This window comes from Pezoporus occidentalis, unplaced genomic scaffold, assembly GCF_034315485.1.
Source record: "Pezoporus occidentalis ecotype Australia unplaced genomic scaffold, CSIRO_AGI_Poc_V1 ctg27, whole genome shotgun sequence".
Classification (NCBI taxonomy): domain Eukaryota; kingdom Metazoa; phylum Chordata; class Aves; order Psittaciformes; family Psittacidae; genus Pezoporus; species Pezoporus occidentalis.
The window spans coordinates 6,453,077-6,476,029 of record NW_026914611.1 but is presented as its reverse complement, the minus strand read 5'-3'; the positions used below and the strand labels follow the sequence as shown (position 1 = coordinate 6,476,029).

Sequence of the window (22,953 nt, the reverse complement as noted above, 5' to 3'; positions counted from 1 at the left end):
TACTGACAAAGTGATGTATTCTTTCCTTAGCATACAGAACTTTTCAGCTTTGTCATTCATGTAAGTAAGGTTTTCTTATAAGCCATTTTCTGCCAAGTTAATACACGAAAGCTTTAAAGGTAGAATACAAGAGCTTTTAAAAATGTTTCAGGGTACCTTCCTTCATACAGTCAAGAGTAACTGCAATCCATTTAAAGTCAAATGCTTCACATAAAAAAGAAGCATTTACAGCAGCAGGGTTGTTTTTAAAGCAATTTATTTTATGTAATGGTTTTGGCCCAGCCCTTTAGTTTTCAGTAGCACTTAACTCATAGACAGAAATCCTAATTTTCTACAAGCAAAGTGTGACAGTTTCTTATGTAACAGCCCTCAAAACTTGAATGGTGGTAAATATTCAGGCCTTGTTATTTGCTTCTGACTTGCTTGTAATAGCTTAGTGTTGTGATAATGCAATTAAATGCTGTGACTTACTACAAAGCAATAGAACATACAATTGCCATGTGGTTTAGGTTGACTGTGGAATATGGCCAGTGGTGGTAATGGATGCTATTAATCAGAGAACAATGTGAATGCAAAATCACAATGTGCAGGTAATAGGCAGCTGATAATTAGACCATCCATTTTCAGCCATCAGATCAAAGAAGTATGAGTATCATTCAGTCAGTTATGTTAAGTTTTGAGCTGCTCTGGCTTGATGGGTAAGCGAGATCTAGATGTTGCCTTTCTCACTGCAAGTAAACCATTTGAGCTTTGTTTAAACATGAGATACTGGAGTTTCCCTCAGGCCCTGGGGGTGCACTCAGGTCATGGTCCCATCTCCATCTGGGATGACGTTGAGACATTGCTCTCAGCCCAGCACCACTCACTGGGAGTGAGTGAACTCCCTGGGAGTGAGTGAACAAGCTGTCTGGCTAGGGTTTAAACCATGACAGTTCTTTTGCTTTCCCACAATACAGCAAGACCCATCAGTAAACAAGGCATACTGCTTTTCACTTTCTGACAGTTTATTATATGGTGGGGCCTCTTCAGCACGCATCACCTCCTCCTCTGGTGACATTCCAGAATCTTTGCCTTCTGGCCAGTCCATGATGACTTCTAGAATGCCTGGACAACTGAGATTTCCTATTCGAGTTCGTTGTGTAATTAGTGCAGCCCATTTACTCCATGTAGCATCAGTTGCATGATGTGTAGAGGAGACCCTGCCTTTGAACATCCAGCACAGGCAACCGGGGTGCCAGGAGGAGCTGTGCTTCAGTGCCAATCACTTCCGAAGCAGCTCGAACCCCTTCATAGGCTGCCAGTATCTCTTTCTCAGTTGGGGTATAGCTGTCCTCAGATCCTTTGTATCCCCGAATCCAAGAGCCGAGGGGTCAACCTTGAGTCTCCCCTGGAGCTTTCTGCCAGAGGCTCCAGGTAGGACAGTTCTCCCCAGCTGCAGTGTACAGTACATTTTTTACATCTGGCCCGGTCCGGACAGGTCCAAGGGCTACTGCATGAACTATCTCGCGTTTAATTTGCTCAAAGGCTTGTTGTTGCTCAGGGCCCCATTTAAAATCATTCTTCTTCCAGGTCACATGATAGAGAGGGCTTACAATCAAACTGTAATTTGGGATGTGCATTCTCCAGAACCCCACAGCGCCCAAAAAAGCTTGCGTTTCTTTCTTATTAGTTGGTGGAGACATTGCTGTTATCTTGTTGATCACATCTGTGGGGATCTGTCTACTGTGTCATTTTAGTTTCCGATTGCCTTTTAGCTTGTATTTTAATAAAAGCAAATGACCTCATGTTGTGGTTGAGATAAGAACAGTTTAGTAACTAAGGTATAACACAAATCACTACTGCTAGGGAAGAGAATACGACATCTCACCACCAGCCGACCGATAACTTGCCCCCCAACCTGACCAAGCTCTGACTGATACTGGGCAGGCTCAGAGTGGGGCTGGGCTGGGGGTGCTGCATAGCCCCTGAGAGAGCATTGCCATGGCATGAGCTGCCCAGGGCTGAGGAGATGGCATTGGTGCCTGAGCCTTGTACTTCTGTGGGACTGATGTGCCAGGCCATCTGATCCACACAGTCCAGTAAATCCGATTGTCCCCTACATCCACCTGGCTGGAGGCAGGGCCCCTCTAATGGTCATCACAGCGTTGGACACTTAAGTCGTGGTGAAAGGGATTATTCTTCGTTATCACAGGAGCTGGAGTAAAATCAGCTCTTCCACTCCATCTGGGAAACTGCTCACCAGAGACTGAAGCCGTAGATCTCATGGGACGATCAGTCTTGGCCCTTGCTCCCCTCTTCAGTTCACTCACCCGTTCCTCCAAAGCTGAAGTAGGTTTTCCATCCCACTTTGTCATATCTCCTCCATGATCCCGCAGGTAAAACCATAGGGTACCCTGTGGCGTATACCTCCTGTATCTCCTCTCTCGAACAATAGGATGCCTTTTATTAATAGCTGATACGTGTGTTGGTACATGTGAGGAGCTGGATAAATCAGATAGATCATCCCTCAATTGTTTGAGGTCCTGGGACAGTTTTTTTCACAGCTGAGATGATGGAAGGGGTGAGATTGTCTTCGAACTCTCGGAGTTTATGAACCATTTCATCCACTGTTAGTGGTACTATGTCATTCCAGGTTACTGTTGCCAATGAATGGGCATATGATGACGGTGCATTCCGTGTAAGTTTTCGCCACATGGGTCGTGTACCTTCAACTTCATCTGGATCTATAGGTGTATCCCCGTTATTCAGCTTGATGTGATAGATGATCTCTAAGATGGCTGATTCCCTCAGAGACTGGATGCCTTTGTCTGTAGTAGTCCACTTGGCCGAACGACTCGTAACATCGTCCTTGTACGGAAACCTTCCTTTCACAGCTGCCAAGAGCCGCCTCCAAAGGCTGAGGGACTTTTTCTCTCTTGCAATTGCTTTGTCAATTCCCCCTTCTCTAGCAAGTGATCCCAGCTGCTTGGCTTCTGTACCTTCTAGTTCGTGACCATCGGCCCCATTGTCCCAGCATCAGAGTAACCAGGTGATGATGTGCTCCCCTGGTTGATGGGTAAAATCTTTTCGCATATTCCGCAGCTCGGTTGAGGTCCAAGGTCGAGACGCTACCTCTTCTTCTTCTTCTTTGTCATGTGATGATGACTCCTGATCAGATGCTAGACCGCGTGGTGAATTCATTGTTTCTTCATCTCGCTTCACCCTTGCCTCTTTTTTGCTTTTTCTCTTGTGTACAAGGGCAACCAATATTGGTACTAATTGGTCCTCTGGTTTGGCTGCAGTGATTATCACTGTTGCTGGGGGTGGTGTAGCTGCTGTGCTTGGAGCTGGGGTAACCGCGCTGTCTGTTGCAGTCGAAGTTTGAGCAGCTGCTGTACTTGCCACTGGGGTAGCTGCGCTGTTCATTGCAGCCAAAGTTTGAGTAGTGACTGTACTTGTCGCTGGGGGTGGTGAAGCTGCTGTGCTTGGAGCTGGAGTAGCTGCGCTGACTGTTGCTTTGCCCTCAGATCCGCCGACATTCTTTTCCTTTTGAAGGTGCTGGATAGTGTTGAACAAGGCCCTGTAAGCGTAGGCCAAGCCCCAGCACATTGCCATGATTTGTCCATCTCTGGTATGGCCAGAATGACCACACACCTCATTTAAGTGTTTTACTAATTCTTCTGGATTTTGCAGTTGTTCAGTAGTGAAATTCCAACGTACTGGAGGGGCCCACTGACCTAGATACTTGCCCATACTATCCCACACACCCTGCCACTCATGACTGTCCAGCCTCAGGGAAAATCTCTTGGTCCTCCTACATCGTCGTTTGGCCCCAGACAAGACCCAAACCTGAATCTGCTTAACTCTTGAAATCAGTCGTGGGCAAAACACACTCTGTATGCGTGCTAGCATGGTGATTCCCATCACCATCAGCAAACAAGTCTCAACAGCATTAAAAGGCCATTCAAAAACTTCAGAACTCTCAAATATAAATGGTCTGGGGGGAGGACTGGGAGGGTAAGAGGATGTCTCCTTCACAGGTTGAGCACCTGAGAAGGAGAAAAAAGATGTGTAATTGCTAAGCACTTCTATTAGATACCTCCCAAAGTATAAAGGGGGTGACCACACTGGGAACATAAGCCAGATCAGTTTCATGATCAACGATTCTATTGTATTACAAGTCATTACTATAAAGTACAATGGGACAAAAACCTTAGCCCAAGCCCCACACTTGAAAAACACTAATACAGCAAATACCGGATGGAAGTAAGATACTATATACTGAAACTGTGAGATCAAGAGGAACAACCTTGAGAGCCAATAAATCAGCATTGTGACGACTGACTATTAATCCAGTCAGATCTGTCATTATCTCAACCCCTTGTGCCCCATGTTGGGCGACAAAAGAACTGTCGTGGTTTAAACATTAGCCAGACAGCTTGTTCACTCACTCCCAGTGAGTGGTGCCGGGCTGAGAGCAATCGAGGGTCCCCCTCCCCCCGGGGCTCTCCCCTTCCCCGCTCTGGGAGGAACATGGAGGAGGATCGAAAGAGTGCAACTCCCACGGGTTGAAACAAGAACAGTCCAGCAACCAATGTACAACACAAATCACCACCGCTACCACCAACGACAACAACGATAAGAGAAAATAACAAGGGAAGAGAATACAATACCACTGGCCAAGAAACGAGTCCCACCCGGAAGCCCGTGTCCTTCCGGGTCACTCCCAGTTACCTCCTGGGCATGACGTGCTGTGGTATGGAATACCTCTTTGGCTAGCTTGGGTCAGGTGTCCTGTCTCTGCTTCCTCCCAGCTTCCCCTCCTCCCTGGCAGAGCATGAGACTCAGAAAGTCCTTGGCCAAACCAAAACATCATTGTTATCAGCTCTGTTCCCAAGCCGAAAGTCAAAACACTGCACTGCACCAGCTACCAAGAAGGAGAAACATGACTGCTACTGCTGAACCCAGGACACCTATTAATTTCCTTTTAAATAAACAAACATTTTACCTGTTTCCAAATGTAAAAGCTTGGGTTTTGTTCTTTTCCCCCAACAACATGTAAATTCAGCTGTATTTATTTGTTTCGTTAGTAAGCTGTGTACCAGATGGGAAATGACAGATCTGCGTATCTCTATATAATTCTGACATCTTTAAGTCTTTTTATAAAGTGACAAACTTATATTTATAAGGACCTCTAAAATGAAAATACACGCACTTTAGGCAAAATGTTTACAGTTTGCTTATCCACATAACAACCGTTTCACAGATCCCAAAATATTTATTTTCAATATTGAACTTCTTTTTATGGTTGATATACTCTCTTTCAAAGCTGTTCAGTTTATACAACCAGTAAATTACTTTTCCGTAATTGCTGTAATTACAGTCCTCCTCATGTGCTTACTCTTATCTCAGAACTGTGCTACTGTTGAGCATTCTGGTAACAGAAAACCTCATGTTTATTTAGGAGATAACATAGAATGCTATGTTAACTAAAATATCTATTTAGGAAGCTCTCTGTAGTTAACATAATGCGATATTACTGTGATTTAAAAGGCTGTGGCACCATACCAGCCATACAAAAAGCTTTAAAGCCAATGTATAGCTCAGTGAAACCTTGAAATGTTAAAAAGCTTCCTGTAAGTCAGGCTTAAACCATGTAAAGTGAAAATATACTAAAAGTAAGAGAAAAATGAAGAAAACTCACCAATGTAATCTAGGTCATTCCTAGGACTTGTCAAATCCACGTTTCTGCTTAACCATCTTTGAAGAGACAGTTACTATAACAACTTGAGAGTATGCATTGTGTGCTTTGGCAAGAAATTGTATTTTATCTTTCTTGGGCAAGTTTCATCAAAAGTGATACTTCCTCATGTGCACAACTATTCTCATTGTGTTCTAGTTCTCACTAACATCTATATAAAAAGCAACCTGGTTATTTAAAGCATAGCTATGAGGAAAAAACATTTCATTACCTGAAATAGTCATAATAAGGAGGATGGAGAGGACTTTGTCCTAAATGATAACTTTTTTTGTGTGAATTTAACCATAGTTTTCACCTTCAGTTTCTCTAGTAATGCCTTCTGTCAGTTTTACTATCACTGCTGATTACCCTAACCTGCTCTTGCAGTTCTAATTTCTTTATTAACAACCTCAAAAAAACAAGGAAAGAGGATTATCAACACAGTTCTGAGGTGGACTGAAGCAGTATTTCTCAGAGCTTTCAGCACTGTTGGCCTGTATTCACAACTGCTTTTTTATTTTCTCATGGATATGATGAAAAACAACTATATTAAAAATAGAATTAATCTCAGAATCCAGATTAAACCAGACCTCTTGTAATACTCTGACATATTTACTGCAAGGTACTACCCAGTCTTTGTGTTTCATATTTCACCATTCATTCTGTCTAATACTATCTTTTTCTTTGTCATTTTTCATTTTGTTACCATTATTCATGCAGGAGCCTTCTTAAATGAAGCTTTTGCCATCTCTCTCAGCTTTCCTACATATCCCTGTTTATCAACCCACTCAAAAGATTGGGTGGAGGGATTATTTCATGCTTGGATATGATCCTGTTCACAAAAACATCCTGTCAGCATCAAAGTTGAGTGCAAATGGACCAGTGCAAATACGCAGCCATAGGAGGTCATTGGGATGGAGAAAAAATAAGTGACAGGACACCTTTTCTGCAATGGCGACCTCAGCCGCCTCATGTAAAATTATGATTTGCATTTCTACTTGAGATAGTCACTCCTTAAGTTACTGCTGCTCACCAGTCTGGCTGAGAATTTCAAACTATTTTCCCTCTTATGGTTCATCTTCTACCAGGTTAGTAGGCTGGAGAAAGCTTGGAAAGAAGAACAGAAGGGAAACAGAAGGAGCATATGGCTGGGAAAGGGTTTTCTGCTTTGATAGCTTCCAGATCTTAGACTGGCTCAGCCATCTCAGGATGCTTCACCTTATGCAGTAACACCTTGGGATGTCACTGATAAATGCATCTAAAGATCTATTGATGAAGACGAAATTAGCTTTCCACCTCTTGTCTTGCATTATTTCCTTCCGCTGTAAAACTGTGGTATATGAGTTAACTCAGGTAGCTGAGGCAGCAGAAAGGATCTTTTGTGGCAGGGGTTAGCTTTCTGATGGTTCTGTCCCCAGTCAGCTCTCTGCAGGCTGAGGGCTCCAGTGCTGCTGGAAAAGACACAGCAGAAACACATGGTGAGGACAGAAATGTGACTGACCTGTTTGCGGCGGTTGCCCATAGTTTCATCTCTCTGTAACATCAAAATAATCTCTTAAATCACAACCTGACTGGTACGTCTGTTGATGTCACTGACCTAGAGAACTCTTTTGCTCTTCTCCCAGTGGTTCATTCTCAGGATGCTGCCTGTCTCTTCTCTGTGTTGGCGGTGCTGTTTGTCTGTGCAGAGGATCACAAAATCAGGGGATCGCTGATAATACAGGGGTACAAACCCACAGCTGGTTGCTCTGTGGGGACTGCCTTAACTGGCTTAACCAGGATGGATGCAAAATACGAAATAGTGGCCAGACAGTGATTTCCAAATGTGACTTGCTCAAATGCTGCCTTCATAGGACTAGAAATGTTTTCTGTCACACCTTCCCACTCCATGCCAAACCATATGCTTAGGAGAAGATGTGGGACTGGCCCCAGTCCCTCCCATGAGACAGTAATAACAGAACTGGCAGATCCTTGCTCCTTCACACAGGAGGAGGTTTTCAGGTTCTCCTTGTCTCCTCTGAGGAAGAGGAGGGAGATGACTTGTTAGCTTCTGGGTATTGTGTTGACTCCTGAATATTAAAAGGTGAGTGGGCCATTACCTTACTACACCTCACCCTAAGTGAATCCCTGAGGAGGGTCTGGCTAGACCCTTTGTGACCGTAAGGGAAAAGGACTGAAAAGTACTGAATGAAAAATCTAGTGTTTGGTTGGTTGGTTGGTTAGCTTTTTGTTATAAACTAGGATACCCAATGCAAGTAAATTAGGTCACAGAGCATCTCAAGGTGCTGTTTCACTGTTTGTTTCATTGGTCATTTCCCCTCCTTTGCCATGGTGCCAGAGCTCACTGGGTCACAGGGAGAGACAAATCAGTGAACAAACTCAGCTAAACACACTCAGTAAAAAAAAAAACAGAAAAGGAAAGAAAAAAATGTGGTTATCATAGAGATCAGCTTTCTGGCCTCTCAAGCTGGGATTGGAACACAGGAAAGTGCAAACGTGTGTGCCTGTCATCATTCTTTTCTGAGGCAGCGTAGTCTTAGATCAATTTAGGTCAGCTAATAATGAAGACACACCTTCAGGTGACATTCAGAATTCTGCATGAAAAGCATGTAAACTGCACATCTACTCTCATGCCTGGGTGCAATCTGCATTGGTTAGCAGCTGCTCAGAGCCCATGAGAACTGTAGTGTTCTCTTCTTATCCTCTTATGCATCATTGCTACATATATTACACAGAAAATCTCTTCAGAGAAAGAAATAATTTCAGCTGTCTTAGGTTAGAGCTTCCTAAAGACACAATTGTCTGCATTTATGAGAAATTTCAGATAGTCATGATAACTTATCTGAATGTACATTGAAATCTAAAAATTATTACCTTAAAGACTGGGAATTGAGTTAAGCCTTTTCAGACTGAAATTCAGTGATGTAGAGACAGAGTCTGAATTATTCTGGGAATTTTGAGATGCCTTACTAGCAGTTTATGAGGCCATAAGCCCTAAACTGTGATAATTAATCTCTTTTCAGGTCTATACCTGCAGGAATTGTACATATTGGAAATCAAACAGATTAAAAATGTTATTCAACATCTCTTCTTGCCTGTGCATTTCTTTCCTTAAAAAAAAGGCAATTAACCCATTCCTTCAGTCTCTGTAGCAAGAGGGAAGACGGTAGTCTACTTGGGAATATCCACAGTAGTTTCACAGGTGCTAATAGACGTGGCTGGGCTGTTTTACATGCTCAATACATGTTACAGTTGGGAACTGTAAACAACAAGACTCAGTTGGGAACTTGAGGAAATACAGACAGCAAGCCTAGGCTCTATTCTGTGTTGCCGTTTTATATTGTAATTAGTATTTAAACCAGATATTAGTACCTAAACTAAATAAAACGCAGGTTGCACCTTACCTGCAGTGAAACCATGTGACACAGCATCTTCCCAATATCTGTTTCACTGCTCATTTAATAGTAACACTTTTATGGTATGACCTGAATTTCCAACCCATACAAACTCCCCTACTCCAGCAAGCTAGTGTGAGAATAGGCATGTGTGGATAAAAAAAAGCCCAAAAGGTGACACTGTCATTAGGCAGACAATCTTCCATTTAATGATGATAGATAAGCTCAATTTTTCAAATAGTGGGAAGGGATGTGTAAGTCATGAGGGTGCTCCTAGGTGCCCCAAGTGACACCAATTCACCCCACAATTTACTGCAATAATTAGAAAATATTTTGTGTTAATCCAGGTGCTCCATCTGGGATGCTGATGATCCACATGACTCCATGAATGCTGTGGAAGTTTTCTAGTGGAAGAAACCTGTTGTTCTGATGTCCTACGGTCAAGCAAAAAAACCCCAAACACCTGATTTCCCAAAGGTCTGTTTTTTGTATCTCTGTGCTTCTTTAACGCACTGAAAGGTGACGTACGTACGTACATTTGCAGAATGTTGAATCTTTTTCTTTCAAATAGTAGTATTGTAAGTAGGCACTTTGGTTCGAATGGTGCCCATTCACATTCTTAGCACTTCTCTAAAGACTATGAAGGCATTTGCTCTGTTTGTCCTAAATAAACAAACTACAGCTGCTATACTTCAAGAAGCAGACTGCTGCCTCTGCTTGAAAACAGCTTTTTAATGTAAGAACATTTTAATATCCTTAAATTTTGTTTATTAAAAAGTCTTGTGACATAGTCCTGGGAACTCACTCAGCTCCCATACCTTTACATTTGATAAATATGAAAAATAAATAAAATGTATCCATGTATATAATACAATGCAATAGCACAACTCTACACCTTTTGTCTTACGTTTTCAATACATTACCTAACTAAGAATCATAGAATCATAGAATAGTTAGGATTGGAAGGGACCTTAAGATCATCAAGTTCCAACTTCTCCAATTTTGTCCCAAATGAGGTCACCTCAGATAGTTTGGATATGGTGAGCTTGTTTTATATGCTTCATCAAAATGTCCATGAATCAAATCGAAATCAAACAGAAGGATTTTTTTCTATATTATCTGCATATGTTTAAATTAAAGGAATCTGATAGATAACCAAAGCTATGGAAAACTATGGAATTCAGTCTAAAATGAAGAAAATTCAATACCTACATAGTTTCCACTGAAAATAGTGGGATTTCATAACTAACTCATTTGCCTTGAGTTCTAACTTTTCTGCAAGGAGTCTGTGGCAATATAATAGCTATTTATTCTATTAATGTCAATAGAATTTCAGTAAAAAGTAATGCAAAGTAGTGAGTGCACATCCAGTGACTACTTATTCAATACCATTTTCACTTTTTAAGAGTATACTTTACAAGTACTGAAAAGTAATTTGGTCTACAGGAAAAGCTGATTTTTTTTTTCATGTCTGTATTAGGGATCTCCAATGACTGGAATAATACTTTTATGCATAGTCAATCCTGAACTCTATTCTGAACTAGAGGGAAAAAATTCAGAAAATCTACTCCCCTCAAAAAATCCTCTCCTGAAACACAGTAAATCAGAGAGCTGAGTGTCTTCCATCTCTCTTTTACAACAGCTTAGCAAGTATGTGTAGCATATACTGAAAGGCAGATTTTCCAAGAAAAAGATGTTATGGTAACATCTGCTAATAAACCAAGCTAGGATACTAAAACATCATGAGATATAGAAAAGTGACATTAGGCAGAACTATTTACTTTGCATAGTATTCCCAGATCTCTCAAACTTTGTGAAGGTTTATGGGCAAGCATTCAAAATTTGAACAAAAGGACTTCTGATAAAACAAGAATTTGTAACCAAGTTAAAAAGAGAGATTATTCAACTTCATAAATGCTTATTATTTTCACCCACAGCAAAAGCAATATTCTTCAGCTTAACTGTTTGTTTCAGAAGTCCACAGACGTGAAGCTACACTAAAGTAGAATGCTCTTAGAAAAGTAAGTGAAGAATTGTGGTGAGTAGAAACACATCTACAGCACTGATTAAACTGTAGTATGATTCCTATGTGCAACATGCTTTGCATATTTATATGGAACACTAAAAGAGCTTAGAGATGAGCACAACTGGGAAAACCCTTACAAACAGCAACAACACTACATATACTGTAATTAGCTGAAAAGGGCTGCATTCTTGTCACAGTGTACTATAAAGTCACAAATGAGAATTATTATTCAGTGTTGTGTACTTTGGAAAAAGCTATTTGTAACTATAAAATAGCTATATGTAAAGCTATTTTGTTTCCCTCTGAGACTGTTGATTCTTCAAAAAGTGCAAGTCACGTTTATCTGATGGTTTCTTTCCCTGTAAGGAGTAGCTGTCTAGAGGTTGCGCCTTGTAGCAACAGGGCAGATTGGATCAGAAGTATGTTCACGTAAACTCTACCTGGGCTTATGCTTGGATTTAGTATTGCCAGATTTCAAACGAATGTGAATACAACTTGAACCTTTTTACAAGACTAACCTTAGTCTACCCATCAGACTTCATGCAGCAGCTCTGCTTTTGACTTCATAACCTGTATAACTAAATATTCAAACTATGAAACTCCTTTTTGTAACAGGAGTGAAAGCACCCCAAATTTTAGAATCAAATTATCTTCCTGAACTGAATGGGGACCAGCGAACTTGAAGGTGCTTTCATAGAAAGAAAAATAAGTCCTTGCTTTCCTCATCTGTCAGGAACAAATAATTTTGGAATTATTTTTTAGAGATACATTCAATATCAGTGGAATTAGATCTCTGTGTATTGTTCATTGCCATATTTCCATTAGTACATGATCTGCATCAGCTAAAGTTCTGCTATGCTGTCCCTCCTGATTTCAACCTGAGTACTTTATTATACTTTTATTAAACTTTTATAAAAAAGCTTGATCACAACTGACATGAGAGAGGCTTCTTAAAAAGGAGGTAACATATCATTGACATAGTTTATCTTTTTTGTAATTTTAAAAATGTTAATTTATATATGCAGTCTTCAGAACATGCATCAGACAGAAAACTAGGTTCTATATGTATTTTTCTCGCAATGCATTTGAACAAACCAAATATAATATGCACTTACATGAATAAAAGACTGAAAGATACTGTAAGAATGTATTAATCTTGTAAGACAGTTACACCAAATATTATGAAAGGTCTCAAAACTGTCTAATAATTTAGAAATGATTTATTTGAGTGCAGTCAATGAGCTAAAATGAGAATGTCAGTCATTAATATCTGGAATAGAAGATTTCCCTATTACTAAAATGTGTTCTAAGCCATCAGCATAGCTTGGAGCAGGCATCTCTTATGCCTCCCACAAAAAGGTTTTCCTGACAGAAAATCTCCCAGGATAAAGCAAAAAGGAAACACAACCATTTAATTTTCTAATTGGTATGAAAAGCTCATGAAAGAGTAAGTGCAGTACAAAGATGAGAATCTGATTTAGAGCATGTTTCCAGCACAATAGATATCACCAGTTTCAACTAACAAAACATTCATGGATTTATTTTTAGTTTGTCAGAAGAAATACATAACCCCCTTCTTTTGAGTGTGTAACTGAAACACAAATCAAAAACTGTCACTCTTACATTCCTACAGTAGGGACAGTCTATATCCTGTTTATCAGCTTCCTTTAACCAGTGTATTAAAATAAGAATGCTGAAGAATAACTAAATGCCAGTGGGTGTGATCCTGCATGTTTTGTTAGAATGAAATCTATTAGAAGTCATTCTGTATAATTTCTTTTATGAAATTCAAACTAGCAACTTGTGAGTACTCCATGTTTCATTGCTTTATGCTCAGGATAACTTCTTGCCTTTTTGGCACTGTCTATTTACTATGGTACATCATTCAGTTTAGTGATAGTTTTCATTTCATCCTACAGTTGAGCTAAGCATGATGCTATTGTAACCTGCACACTGAAGGCAAAGACTGACCATCTCATTTCACAACGTCACAATGTAACGCAAAGCTTGGTTGAAATATTGGATTCTCTTTGAGGTCAGCAACAAATATCCAGTGGACCCAAAATTGCATTCTTTATTTTTCAAGCTGTTATTTTTTTCCCTACATAGTTATTTGTATTTTAAGAGTTAACAAGACAAGACAGATAGAAAGGCTTTTTATTGCTGCTGCAGATGGAAGTGTGATATTATGAAGGTGAGTTCCCACTGACATGGAAAGTTCAGTGTGTGCTTCTGGTGGCTAAATGAAAAATATGTGTCATGGGAGTTTAAACTCCCATAGGTTAACTTGCAATATAAATGACATTAAGGGATGTTGAATGTTATATTACAGGGCAGGTGACAGAGTTACACAGAGAAATAAGAAATATAAAGAGCTGAATTTTTCATATTACCTTCATATTACCTTCTAAACACATTGGAATCTTCCAAATGCTTCAGAACACTTTTAGATTTCACAGTTGCCAAAATGCTGAATGAATTTTGTCCGTAGCAGCTCTGTCATAGCACTGTCGGCCAAACTGGTTCTCTTGACTATAGAAATTGTAAGACTTTCTGATATTGAGGTAGAGAGAAAGGAGGGAAAAAACTCTGTGTTTTTCCCAATAATTCCTGCATATGAAAAAAAAAAAATTACAAGATGACATGGAGGCTTCACATACTGCAAGAAGGGAATTCGTAGGACCTTTTCCAGAAAGAAAGGATTATTCACCCAGTCTTTTATTTTACTAAAATTCTGATCTAACAGTTTCAAGTTTTTGCTTCAAAAACTTGAAGTTTTTACTTCAAGTAATCTGGTACTGATATGAGTTACTGTGTAGGGATCTTCATCATAATCTCTTTGCCAAGCCATAAGAAATTTATAGCTCTGTCAACCACTTTTCACTCTTTTCTATCAGCTTAACCTTAAAAAGTCTTTCTGAAATGTGAACATTGAGTGTAATATATGCCCTTGTATATCCACGTGGCATCATTAGAAAAAAAACCCACTATTTTGTTTACGTTAAGGAACATATTTACTTAAAGGAAAATCCATACAAAATTATATACTTGAATAGGTTTTGCCATATTGATAAGAAGGTTTGGAGCTTTTGGCAACATGGTGTCATTTATGTGCCAGTCAAAAAAGACCTACATAAGCAGTTAAAAATTAAAGGAAATGTAGTGATTTAAGCTGAGACTATCTACACATTTGAATTCTTTTACTGAATTTTGGTTGAGTTTTTATTCTTCAAGAAACATCAAACTGACACTTGATCTGAAGTTTAAGGACTAAAAAAGCATAGGGAAATGATACTAAGAACCCCCTAAATATCTCATTAATGGAATTTGGCAGATACAACCCCAAATCTCCTTTTTTGCATACTGTTTATGTAGAGCATTAAGATTTATTTCTAAAAGGAAATTAAAGCTATATTTCAAGTAAAAAAAAAAAGTGCAGTTTCCTTTTAAGGCCCAGGACAGGATTGTAAAAAACATAATGAACTACCTGAGAGATTATTATCATAAATAGATTACCCTTCATCAGGCAATGGCTCAAAATTACAATAAAGTGAATCAATGTCAGTTTTGCTTAGACATGATTGTGGTAAGGGATTTGCACCTATCACCTTGTATTGATAATGTGTAATAACCTCTGCAAAGCATTTACAGACATAACCATGTGTTTTGACAGTAGTAAAGTAGGGAGATATCCTGCTGTAGAACAAATTTTGTCTGAATTACATGTATCTCTCTATTACATTTACCTGGATAATGGAGAACATAATTTGACGTTTGTTTCTAATATGAAGTTTACAGAATCTGGAATAGTTGGTAAATCAATCTATCAGAAAGAACAGATCATTTAAAATATTATGTAGCTTCAAATTCTATTTTCTGTGTATGAAAACTGATTCTTCTTTATGCATTTTCTGAAAGAGATGCAGGTTCCAAGACAAAATTTTAAAATTATAAAATGGTGTCATAGTGCAACAAAATACAGATAGATGGTCTTAAATACAGCTGAATACAGAAAGAAACATAGAAAAAATAGACACAGAGGCAAATGTTGAAATATAACTTTCAGTATTCCTCTGGGCAAAATTCAAATTATTGCATCATTATGTTTTCCGTTAAAAATAGGAGTGACTGCAAAACAAAATTCAGGTCATCTGAAGTTTATCAGTATTGACCAAGCTAAATGATCATGTAACTGAAGACATGTTTATAGAGATAATGCAATTTTTACCCTTCCTAGTGTAATACAGCATTGTGCCAATTAACTACAGCCAAAGTACCAAGTTCAAACCAATTAAATTGATATTTAACCCCTCCTGCTCACAATATTTGAAAGAAATTGCTTTATATCGTAGCCCACGTTACTGGTTAACCAAGCTTTTCTTAAAGAGGAATTTATTGTTATTTCTGCTTGTGAAAAAATAAAAAGTCACATGTTCTTCAGTTGGATTTGTACTCCTTGAAGAAGCAACTGCATTGAAGTAGCTCTTTCAGGTAACTTAACTGTAAGAGCATGGCCAAATTTTGCAGTTTGGGTGTGTTCTCTATTCACAGCCTTATTTCATATGCCAGGGAGACATGGTGTCCCAAACCCCCTAAACCAGAAGTGAAACCAGACCAGGTAAGAAGCACAGTATTTTGCATCTCATCCCCGGCCTGTGAAACGGAAATCAGCACAGTGAAGTGCCTGAGGGATGCCCCTATGGGTAAACAGGGATTCAGCCCTACATGAGCCTAATTAATTGAGAGCTACATTCCTCCACTGAAAACTCTTTTGAGATGTTAATATACACGGTAGCCTAGGACAGAAAAAGCAGTACTGTTTACTGCACTCCTGCAAGCAAGAACTCTCTTGAGGAAATGTAGCTATGGACTTAGAAGTACAAAATAATAATGCTTGTTTCATGCAGCATTCGAGCAATAAATAATTAACACATTCTCCTGTTTCTAGAGGTGTCTCATGTAACTATGCTGTGTTCATTCACAGCATTTTGAAGGGCAGTAGCAAAACAGCTTCCCCAGCACTTCCCGTCCCTTGAATGTAAACACAGACAAATTTGCTATTCTATGCAACTTGTAAGCTGCGCTCATGAGCCATTCATTTCACTTTGGTTTAAAATGATGTGAAGGAGTTGGATATGAGGAATGAATATGGAACTAAAAAGTCATCATTTAGGTCCAAGGGTTTCATTATAAAAATCTTTTAAACTTTTTTGACAATGCTGATCAGCTTTGTTATTTTCAAAAGATGCTGTACAATCTAAATGCTGCAGTCAACCTGGGGCTCTGTTATGCCTGGTGGAAACGCTGAGTGTGCAGCTGTCATACCACTTTCAAGTTTTGAGAAGCTTTTCCCTACAAATGCAGAAATCATACAGTTCAGGAGTATTGTGTATGGGTGGCAAAGGCAGAATTCTGGAACTGCTGACTTCAGTCCTGTGTTTTTAGCTGTCACATGACATGATGATGGGTGATGTGCTTCACATGTGCTAATATCTTTCTGCCCTTAACAAAAATGTCATAGTTAATCACCATACTTCATTTCCACAAGTCATGCCAAAGTTCAGGAGCCCAGGAAATTTGATGCTATCGTTCAACTAAGCATTTGCATTTCCAAGAATCCACAGCTCCTCTTCAGGAGCTTCAGGTTTCAAGAGTCACCTGGAGTGAAGCCCTTAGCATCCTTTCAGGATGCATCTTTCTCATAAAGAGTTGCCAACGGTGTCAGTGAACAGCAAGATCAGGCCAGATGAGTCCTAGCCAGTAACTGGAGCAGAAGATTCCTATAGTCCCACAGAAGGGAACCTCCTTCTTCAGTGGCATATGCTAGAGCAAATATACAGGGCAACAGATGCTGTGAGCTGCTTGTAAGAAACTGCATTGCCCCAGGAGGAGTCACAGAGATTTAGCAGGGCAAGTAGAGTTTAAGCATCAGGCAAGTGCTGGTGCTATTTGCATGCTGCTGTCACTCCCACAACTTCAGAAAGCTTCTCTCAGGCTGAATTCATTACCATCTAAGGAATTACATGCTCAGGTTGTGTATCCTTTCTACTTCTGAGGGGAAAAAAACAGTAGGGGAACAGCTAATACAGTTTCCTTCTTCTACACATTATTTACCTCACAGAATGGTGATGTTCCCTTTATTTCAGGGGTTCTCCTATATATTCTAAGCAAGCCATTAGGTCTTGGTGTCATACTTAAAATAGAACCATTAAAAAGGACAAATTTAGGTGGTCTTTTGAAGCACTAAAAAGAAAATGTCTGTCCTTATCCTGAGGGCTTTTGTAAGCATTAAATAAAACTGACTGCATATTTTCATCACTGTAAAGCTTCAATTAGGAATAAGTAGTTAAGGTTTTGATGGGGAGTTCTGCTTAAAACAATCAAGTGAGACTGAATGGTATGCTGTACCTCAAGAGGTCTCCTAAGGTGTCTGAGTCATACTGATGAGAATTAAAAGAGGTATTCTTAAAGCACAATAATGAGAAAATTTATTTTCAGTGCAGAGCTGCCGTAATGTCATTACATGAAACAACTTCAAGACTGGAAGGAGAAGCTTTTGCTGAAAATTTCCAGATACGATTTTCTCCTGTGGCTGAAGTCTGGCACGGCAGTGGCAGAAGAGGTGGCTCTGGATCTCTGAGCCTGGATGCCAGCTTTGCTGGCCTTGAGCTCTACACCACATGCTGATCTGCCTTGCTATATACTACAGAGCTTGTCAAATATTGAAGACACTGCTAGCAAAGCCACTTGCTCTCCAGCCTGATCAGAAGGATAGCTGTGGATATGAACTAGTGGATAACGCAGTGGTCAGAATGAGATGCACCTGCTTTCATGGAAATCATCTTTTTGAGGGTGTTGATTCTGAAGCTGAAGGAGGGCACCAAGAGAAAGTGTGGTGCCCACTAAGGGGAGCTCATTCCTTGACTGACATTCCTGCTTGAGAAAAAGAGCAGTTAAAAGGAAATAAATGATCAATTGTAGAGAAAGCCAATGTTAAGGAAAGTCAAACAATCTCAAGATAGAAACAGGGACTGAAATACAGAGTAGCTAGAGAAAGACAACTAACAGTATTGCTAAAATTGAAAGTAATTCCCTAAGATAGATGGGGTTTGAATTTTTGTAAATGGGAATAATTTTATCTGTCTCTTCTGTGTTTTCATGACAGAACGAACAGTGGGATCCCTGATCTTTATTGCTGTTAATTGGTATAATTTTGACTATACCTGTTGGGCCATGAGACAAAGAAAATCCCTTTTTCCCCATGGCACAGAATCAGTCAGCTCCTCCCCTGAGGCAACCTCCTTCCTCAGCAGTACAGTTCCTCTACTGTGCTTTTTATCTTTCACTTGCTAACTTTGTTTGAGGCTGGTGCAAAGGAGATTATGAGGCGTAATTAACAAGCAAAACAAGCTTTGCCAAAATACACATGTCCAAAGTCAGTGTGACTGGTTTACTTTTAAATACCTCTTACCTATTTTATATAGATACCTAGAAGAAGCATTTATTCATTATAGTTTTATAGCTATAATATATTTATTAAAGACTGTCTTCCTTTCTCAGGCAAAATTCTGAATTTTAGAGGATTTCTGCTAGAGTGAGATGTGGTTCATTTGGCTTTTATTGTGCAGTAATGAAGGCGACAAAATACAAAAAGTCTGTAATGAAATGTTACATGAAAAGGACACAGACCTTAAGGTGACACAAACAGGAAAAATATAATAAACCATGTGTCATGCTGCTGCAGCTGTTTCACCTCTTCCCAATTTTCACAGTCTATAAAATCTTGGAAAGCACCAGATGTTTAGGGGAAGCTGTCCCACTCTCCCTAGCTTTGAAAGTAGATGCAAGATTTATTAGTGCTATATAAATGTGTTTTCAGTCCCGACTTTAATATTTATAAACTAGGTGGAACACGTAACACATCCTGTTGTCAGAGACCCCATTTACTTTCCTCTGCTCCTCCGCACTTGCATATCTTGGGTGTTGCTGGACAATTGCAGGAACTACAGAACAATACCAGAGACAGTCCAAACAATAGAATTTGCTTAGTTACTGACAACACATCTGAGAATTTTCTCCTAATACTCACTTCTGTCAAAACATTTTTGCAATACACAGAGTATGAGTGAAGCAAAACTATCTTCTTGTGTATTAATATGCTCTAACATTTGGGATTCCTGCCTACGCTGAGACTGTTAGTGCACAAAATTAGTATTTTTTTTTTTTTTTTATTTTTCCTAGTTCATGGTTCCTAGTATTGGAATAGAGATAAAAACTGCTCATGCATAACTTCCAATCTTTCATAGCTCAGCGGTGCTGTAAAGTGGTGCCGTCTGTATTAATTCAGTGAGTAGAAGTTTTGTTGTGTTTAATACGAAGGGAATTATGTGTGTTATTAGAAAGCCTCTGACAGCTGTCAGAGATAGCGACAACTTGCTACATTTCAGTCTTTTAGAAAGGAAGGACTAAGATCCCTCATTCTCAGCAAAACTGTCAGAGGCCTAAAAAATGGGATAAAACAGAATACCTTTTCCAAACACAGGAAAATCTCCATCTCTCCCTCTCTATTCCCTTCCCCATCAAGTTGTTGAGGAGATGTTGCATAGGTAGAAGAAAGAGGAAACATTTCTTGATGTGATTGTACTTTATACTGCCTTGTCATCACTGACCTGAAGGGATAATTGCCTTTAAACCTGCTTACCTTTAAGGAAGCACAAAATGTATTGCACAGCATTTAATGAATTACCACTCTGTTTTAACATAACTTACAAGCTTTCATGCAGTTTTTCTTTTCTGAGAACAGGAACAATAAAAATCTGAAGGACAGTGATGAAGACAAGGGCTTTGCATCAAAGACTCTGAAAGTCTCAATCTGTAAGCATTTCCATGCTTTCCAACACATACCTCACCCTGCCCAGCACTCTTACAGAATTTAAAGCACCAGAAAAGGTGCTTTCTCTTAAGACCTGAAATCCTACCTTTCAGCTTTTGATTTGAACATCTGTTTGCCTTAATAAAACCTGCTGTTTATTTCAGTTAAAATGTTTGGGGTTTTCTTTGTTTGTTTTTCTAAAAGCCTACATTATTTTCTTTGATCAGAATTGATGACAATCCAGCTCTTGCTTACTCTTTAATGGTAAAGGGTAGTAACTTATTCAATGTCTTCAATAGATTGGTATTGTTTTCCCATCAGCTCCTACTTAGCTTTCTGAGGATGAACTGACTCTTCTTTTCACACCAGTAATCCCACAGTTACCCTTCCATACAGCACTTCTTGTGGTGTCAGCTCCTTTAACCAGCTGGAGGAACTGAGAAGACACATTTATTTACAATATTTGTTTATTATTGTTGTTTGCATTTTTGCCATGTGCTGTTTTTATAGAGCACTGGATGTTTTTCACTCTTCATGCTCTGATTCATTTTTCAGCCTGTTTTCCTTTTCCTATCCATCTTGCACCACTGGGTAAAGTGAAAATCCATGAATGAGTCAGAGTCAAATTTTTAAAGTCACATTGGTCAGTGGGGTTTGAAATTAAGAAAGATGAGATTGCTTGTATTTTGCCTTTTCAAAATTAGAAAATACATTCCTTTTCTTTAGTTGTCATAAAAAGTGTTTCATCCCATGTTTTCCAGGTGCTTTTACTTTCCTGAAATCCAGTCTAGACTGTGATGCTCATTAGTGCCTGGTGTAACTACCTGTTTCTCTTCTTTCTATGTAATCGTTAGCCTTACCTAATTCTTCATCCTATTTTGTCCATCATCAAAAGCAACTTGAAGCTGTTATTTCTTGTGAAATATTACTCTTCTGGGTGACTTTTTTTGTTTGTTTTTGTGTGGTTTTTTTTTGTTGTTTTTCTTTGTTACAGGATATCTGAATGGCTGTTTAAAGGAAATTTCTTAGTTTATTTGAGTAAAGAAAAACTGTAATAGCAGTCTTCCTTAAATACATACTGTGTGCTCAATCTTAACATTTTGATTGCATGTTTGGTACTTTCTATTCAACACAGTGAAAGGGAGACTAACATACTTCAGTCCAGAACAAGGAATTAATAATTTGTCATTTATGTAACTTTTGAAGATTTTTGCCTATATACTACCAGAATAAAGAACAGCAGCTGTTGTGATTTATGTTGACTGGATATATAGTGTTACTCTCTTAGCTTGCAAAAGCCTAGTTTTCAGTTGTAATACATACTATTTCTGCCACGTTAAGCTCATTATCAAATCCTCAATGAAAGCTTTCTCAGCATTTCACGTATCATGTAATAATTCATCTCAGAAGCCGTAACACCACACCATTCCTTTTGAAATATGAAATATAAAATGTTACTGGCTCAGGAGGAGAAGAGTAATCTCCTACTGAAAGCCATAAGGTCAATTAGAAAGCAAGGTACATCTGCAGTTGCTTCATTGCGAATATCAACAGTGTCTTCTAACCTCACAAAACTCTGCAGATATTTGCCATTATAAGCATTTCCCTTCACTAATATTTAAACTCTTCTTACCTATGAACAGATTCCACTCAGTATCCAAATCAGCCTGATTTGCTAGGCAGCCCTTCATTACATTGAGGCAATAGTTGTTGCAAGGTTTCACAGTGGGAAGTCCTCTGCAGTAAGGGCAGTACAACATCTTCATTAACGCCCGGATGCACCCTGGGGTGGGACTGACCTGCAGAATTTAAGGGGGGGAAAGAAAAAGAAAAAGGAGGAAATCAATTCCTGTTCTGTGAATTTTGGGATTGCTGAGATTATGCCTTTCAGGCAATAAGTGCAGAAGGGGCAATTTGTGGAAAGAACTCAACCCTTAATAACATTCTCCTATGAGACTAATTGATTCCTGTCAATTAATTTCATTTAGTACAGCCAGCAGCAATTTTCAGGAATGCAAAAATCAACAATGACCTACTGATGGCAGTATTTGTCTGCCCAGCCCTCCCCCACAAAGTCTACTGGAAAGAGAAGGAAAAACTTCCAGGGAATCAGCTGGACAGTATCTGACTGATCCTAAACACAGAGGAACCTGAGGAGACCCCATGCTCTTGCTACTCAAGCTAGAACTGTCAGTCACATTGTCACTGGATCAGATTCTCCACTTCATTAAAGCATAGTAAATCCAGACAATTGTGATGATTTCTATAAAATTATTTAGAACTGCACCATGACAGAGGGATATCATTCTGTTTTCAGGAAAAAACATCCTTCTGTCTTCTCAGACGATTTCATAAGGAGATCAGGCAGGGTGTTTTTTTGTATGCTTTCAACATCTCGAGTGACAAAAGCATTATCGACAGCAGTCTAATGCATTTCTATTTCCATATCAGCATGGTACAACATGGCTGCAAGTGGTGAACTTAAAGCAGCCACCAGCATCAATGGAAAGACACCCAATGAGTTTAGGATTTCCAGTCAGTCTGGGCATGGCTGACAGAAAGAAGTAGTGTGTAGATATTATTTTTTTAGTAATATGTGTTACAGTTTGGTCTGGAATGGTGTAGGTTTCCTTGAGAGGGAGCATGGAGGTTAGAGAAGTGTTTTTGCATAAGGCTTCTCCATTATTTTTTCCCTTTACTTCATCATTTTTAGTCATCAAAACGGTGGTCATCTATTCAGGAATGTATCTTCTGTGTTCAGTGGAGAGAAATAGGTCCTTTTTGGCTGTTTCTTTATTTATCCTACCTCTGGAAGGGTATGGTAAATCATCATCTGGAGGACATTCACTGAATCCTCCATACTTAAATTTAAAACGCACAAATTAGTCACGTCTGACAATCATGTGAAGTTCCTTGAGTAAATATTATTTCCCTCATCCTC

At 39.2% G+C, this 22,953-nt stretch overlaps 1 protein-coding gene across 3 annotated transcripts in view; it reads right to left on the bottom strand.

Annotated features, from left to right (window-relative positions):
• GPC6 (glypican 6) overlaps positions 1 to 22,953 on the bottom strand; it is a 725,860-nt gene that overhangs the window by 168,917 nt on the left and 533,990 nt on the right. For all 3 annotated transcript variants that reach the window (XM_062624577.1, XM_062624578.1, XM_062624579.1), the window contains exon 4: positions 21,646 to 21,811. In XM_062624577.1, the coding sequence (XP_062480561.1) occupies positions 21,646 to 21,811 (166 nt within the window). The remainder of the gene's footprint in view (positions 1 to 21,645; positions 21,812 to 22,953) is intronic.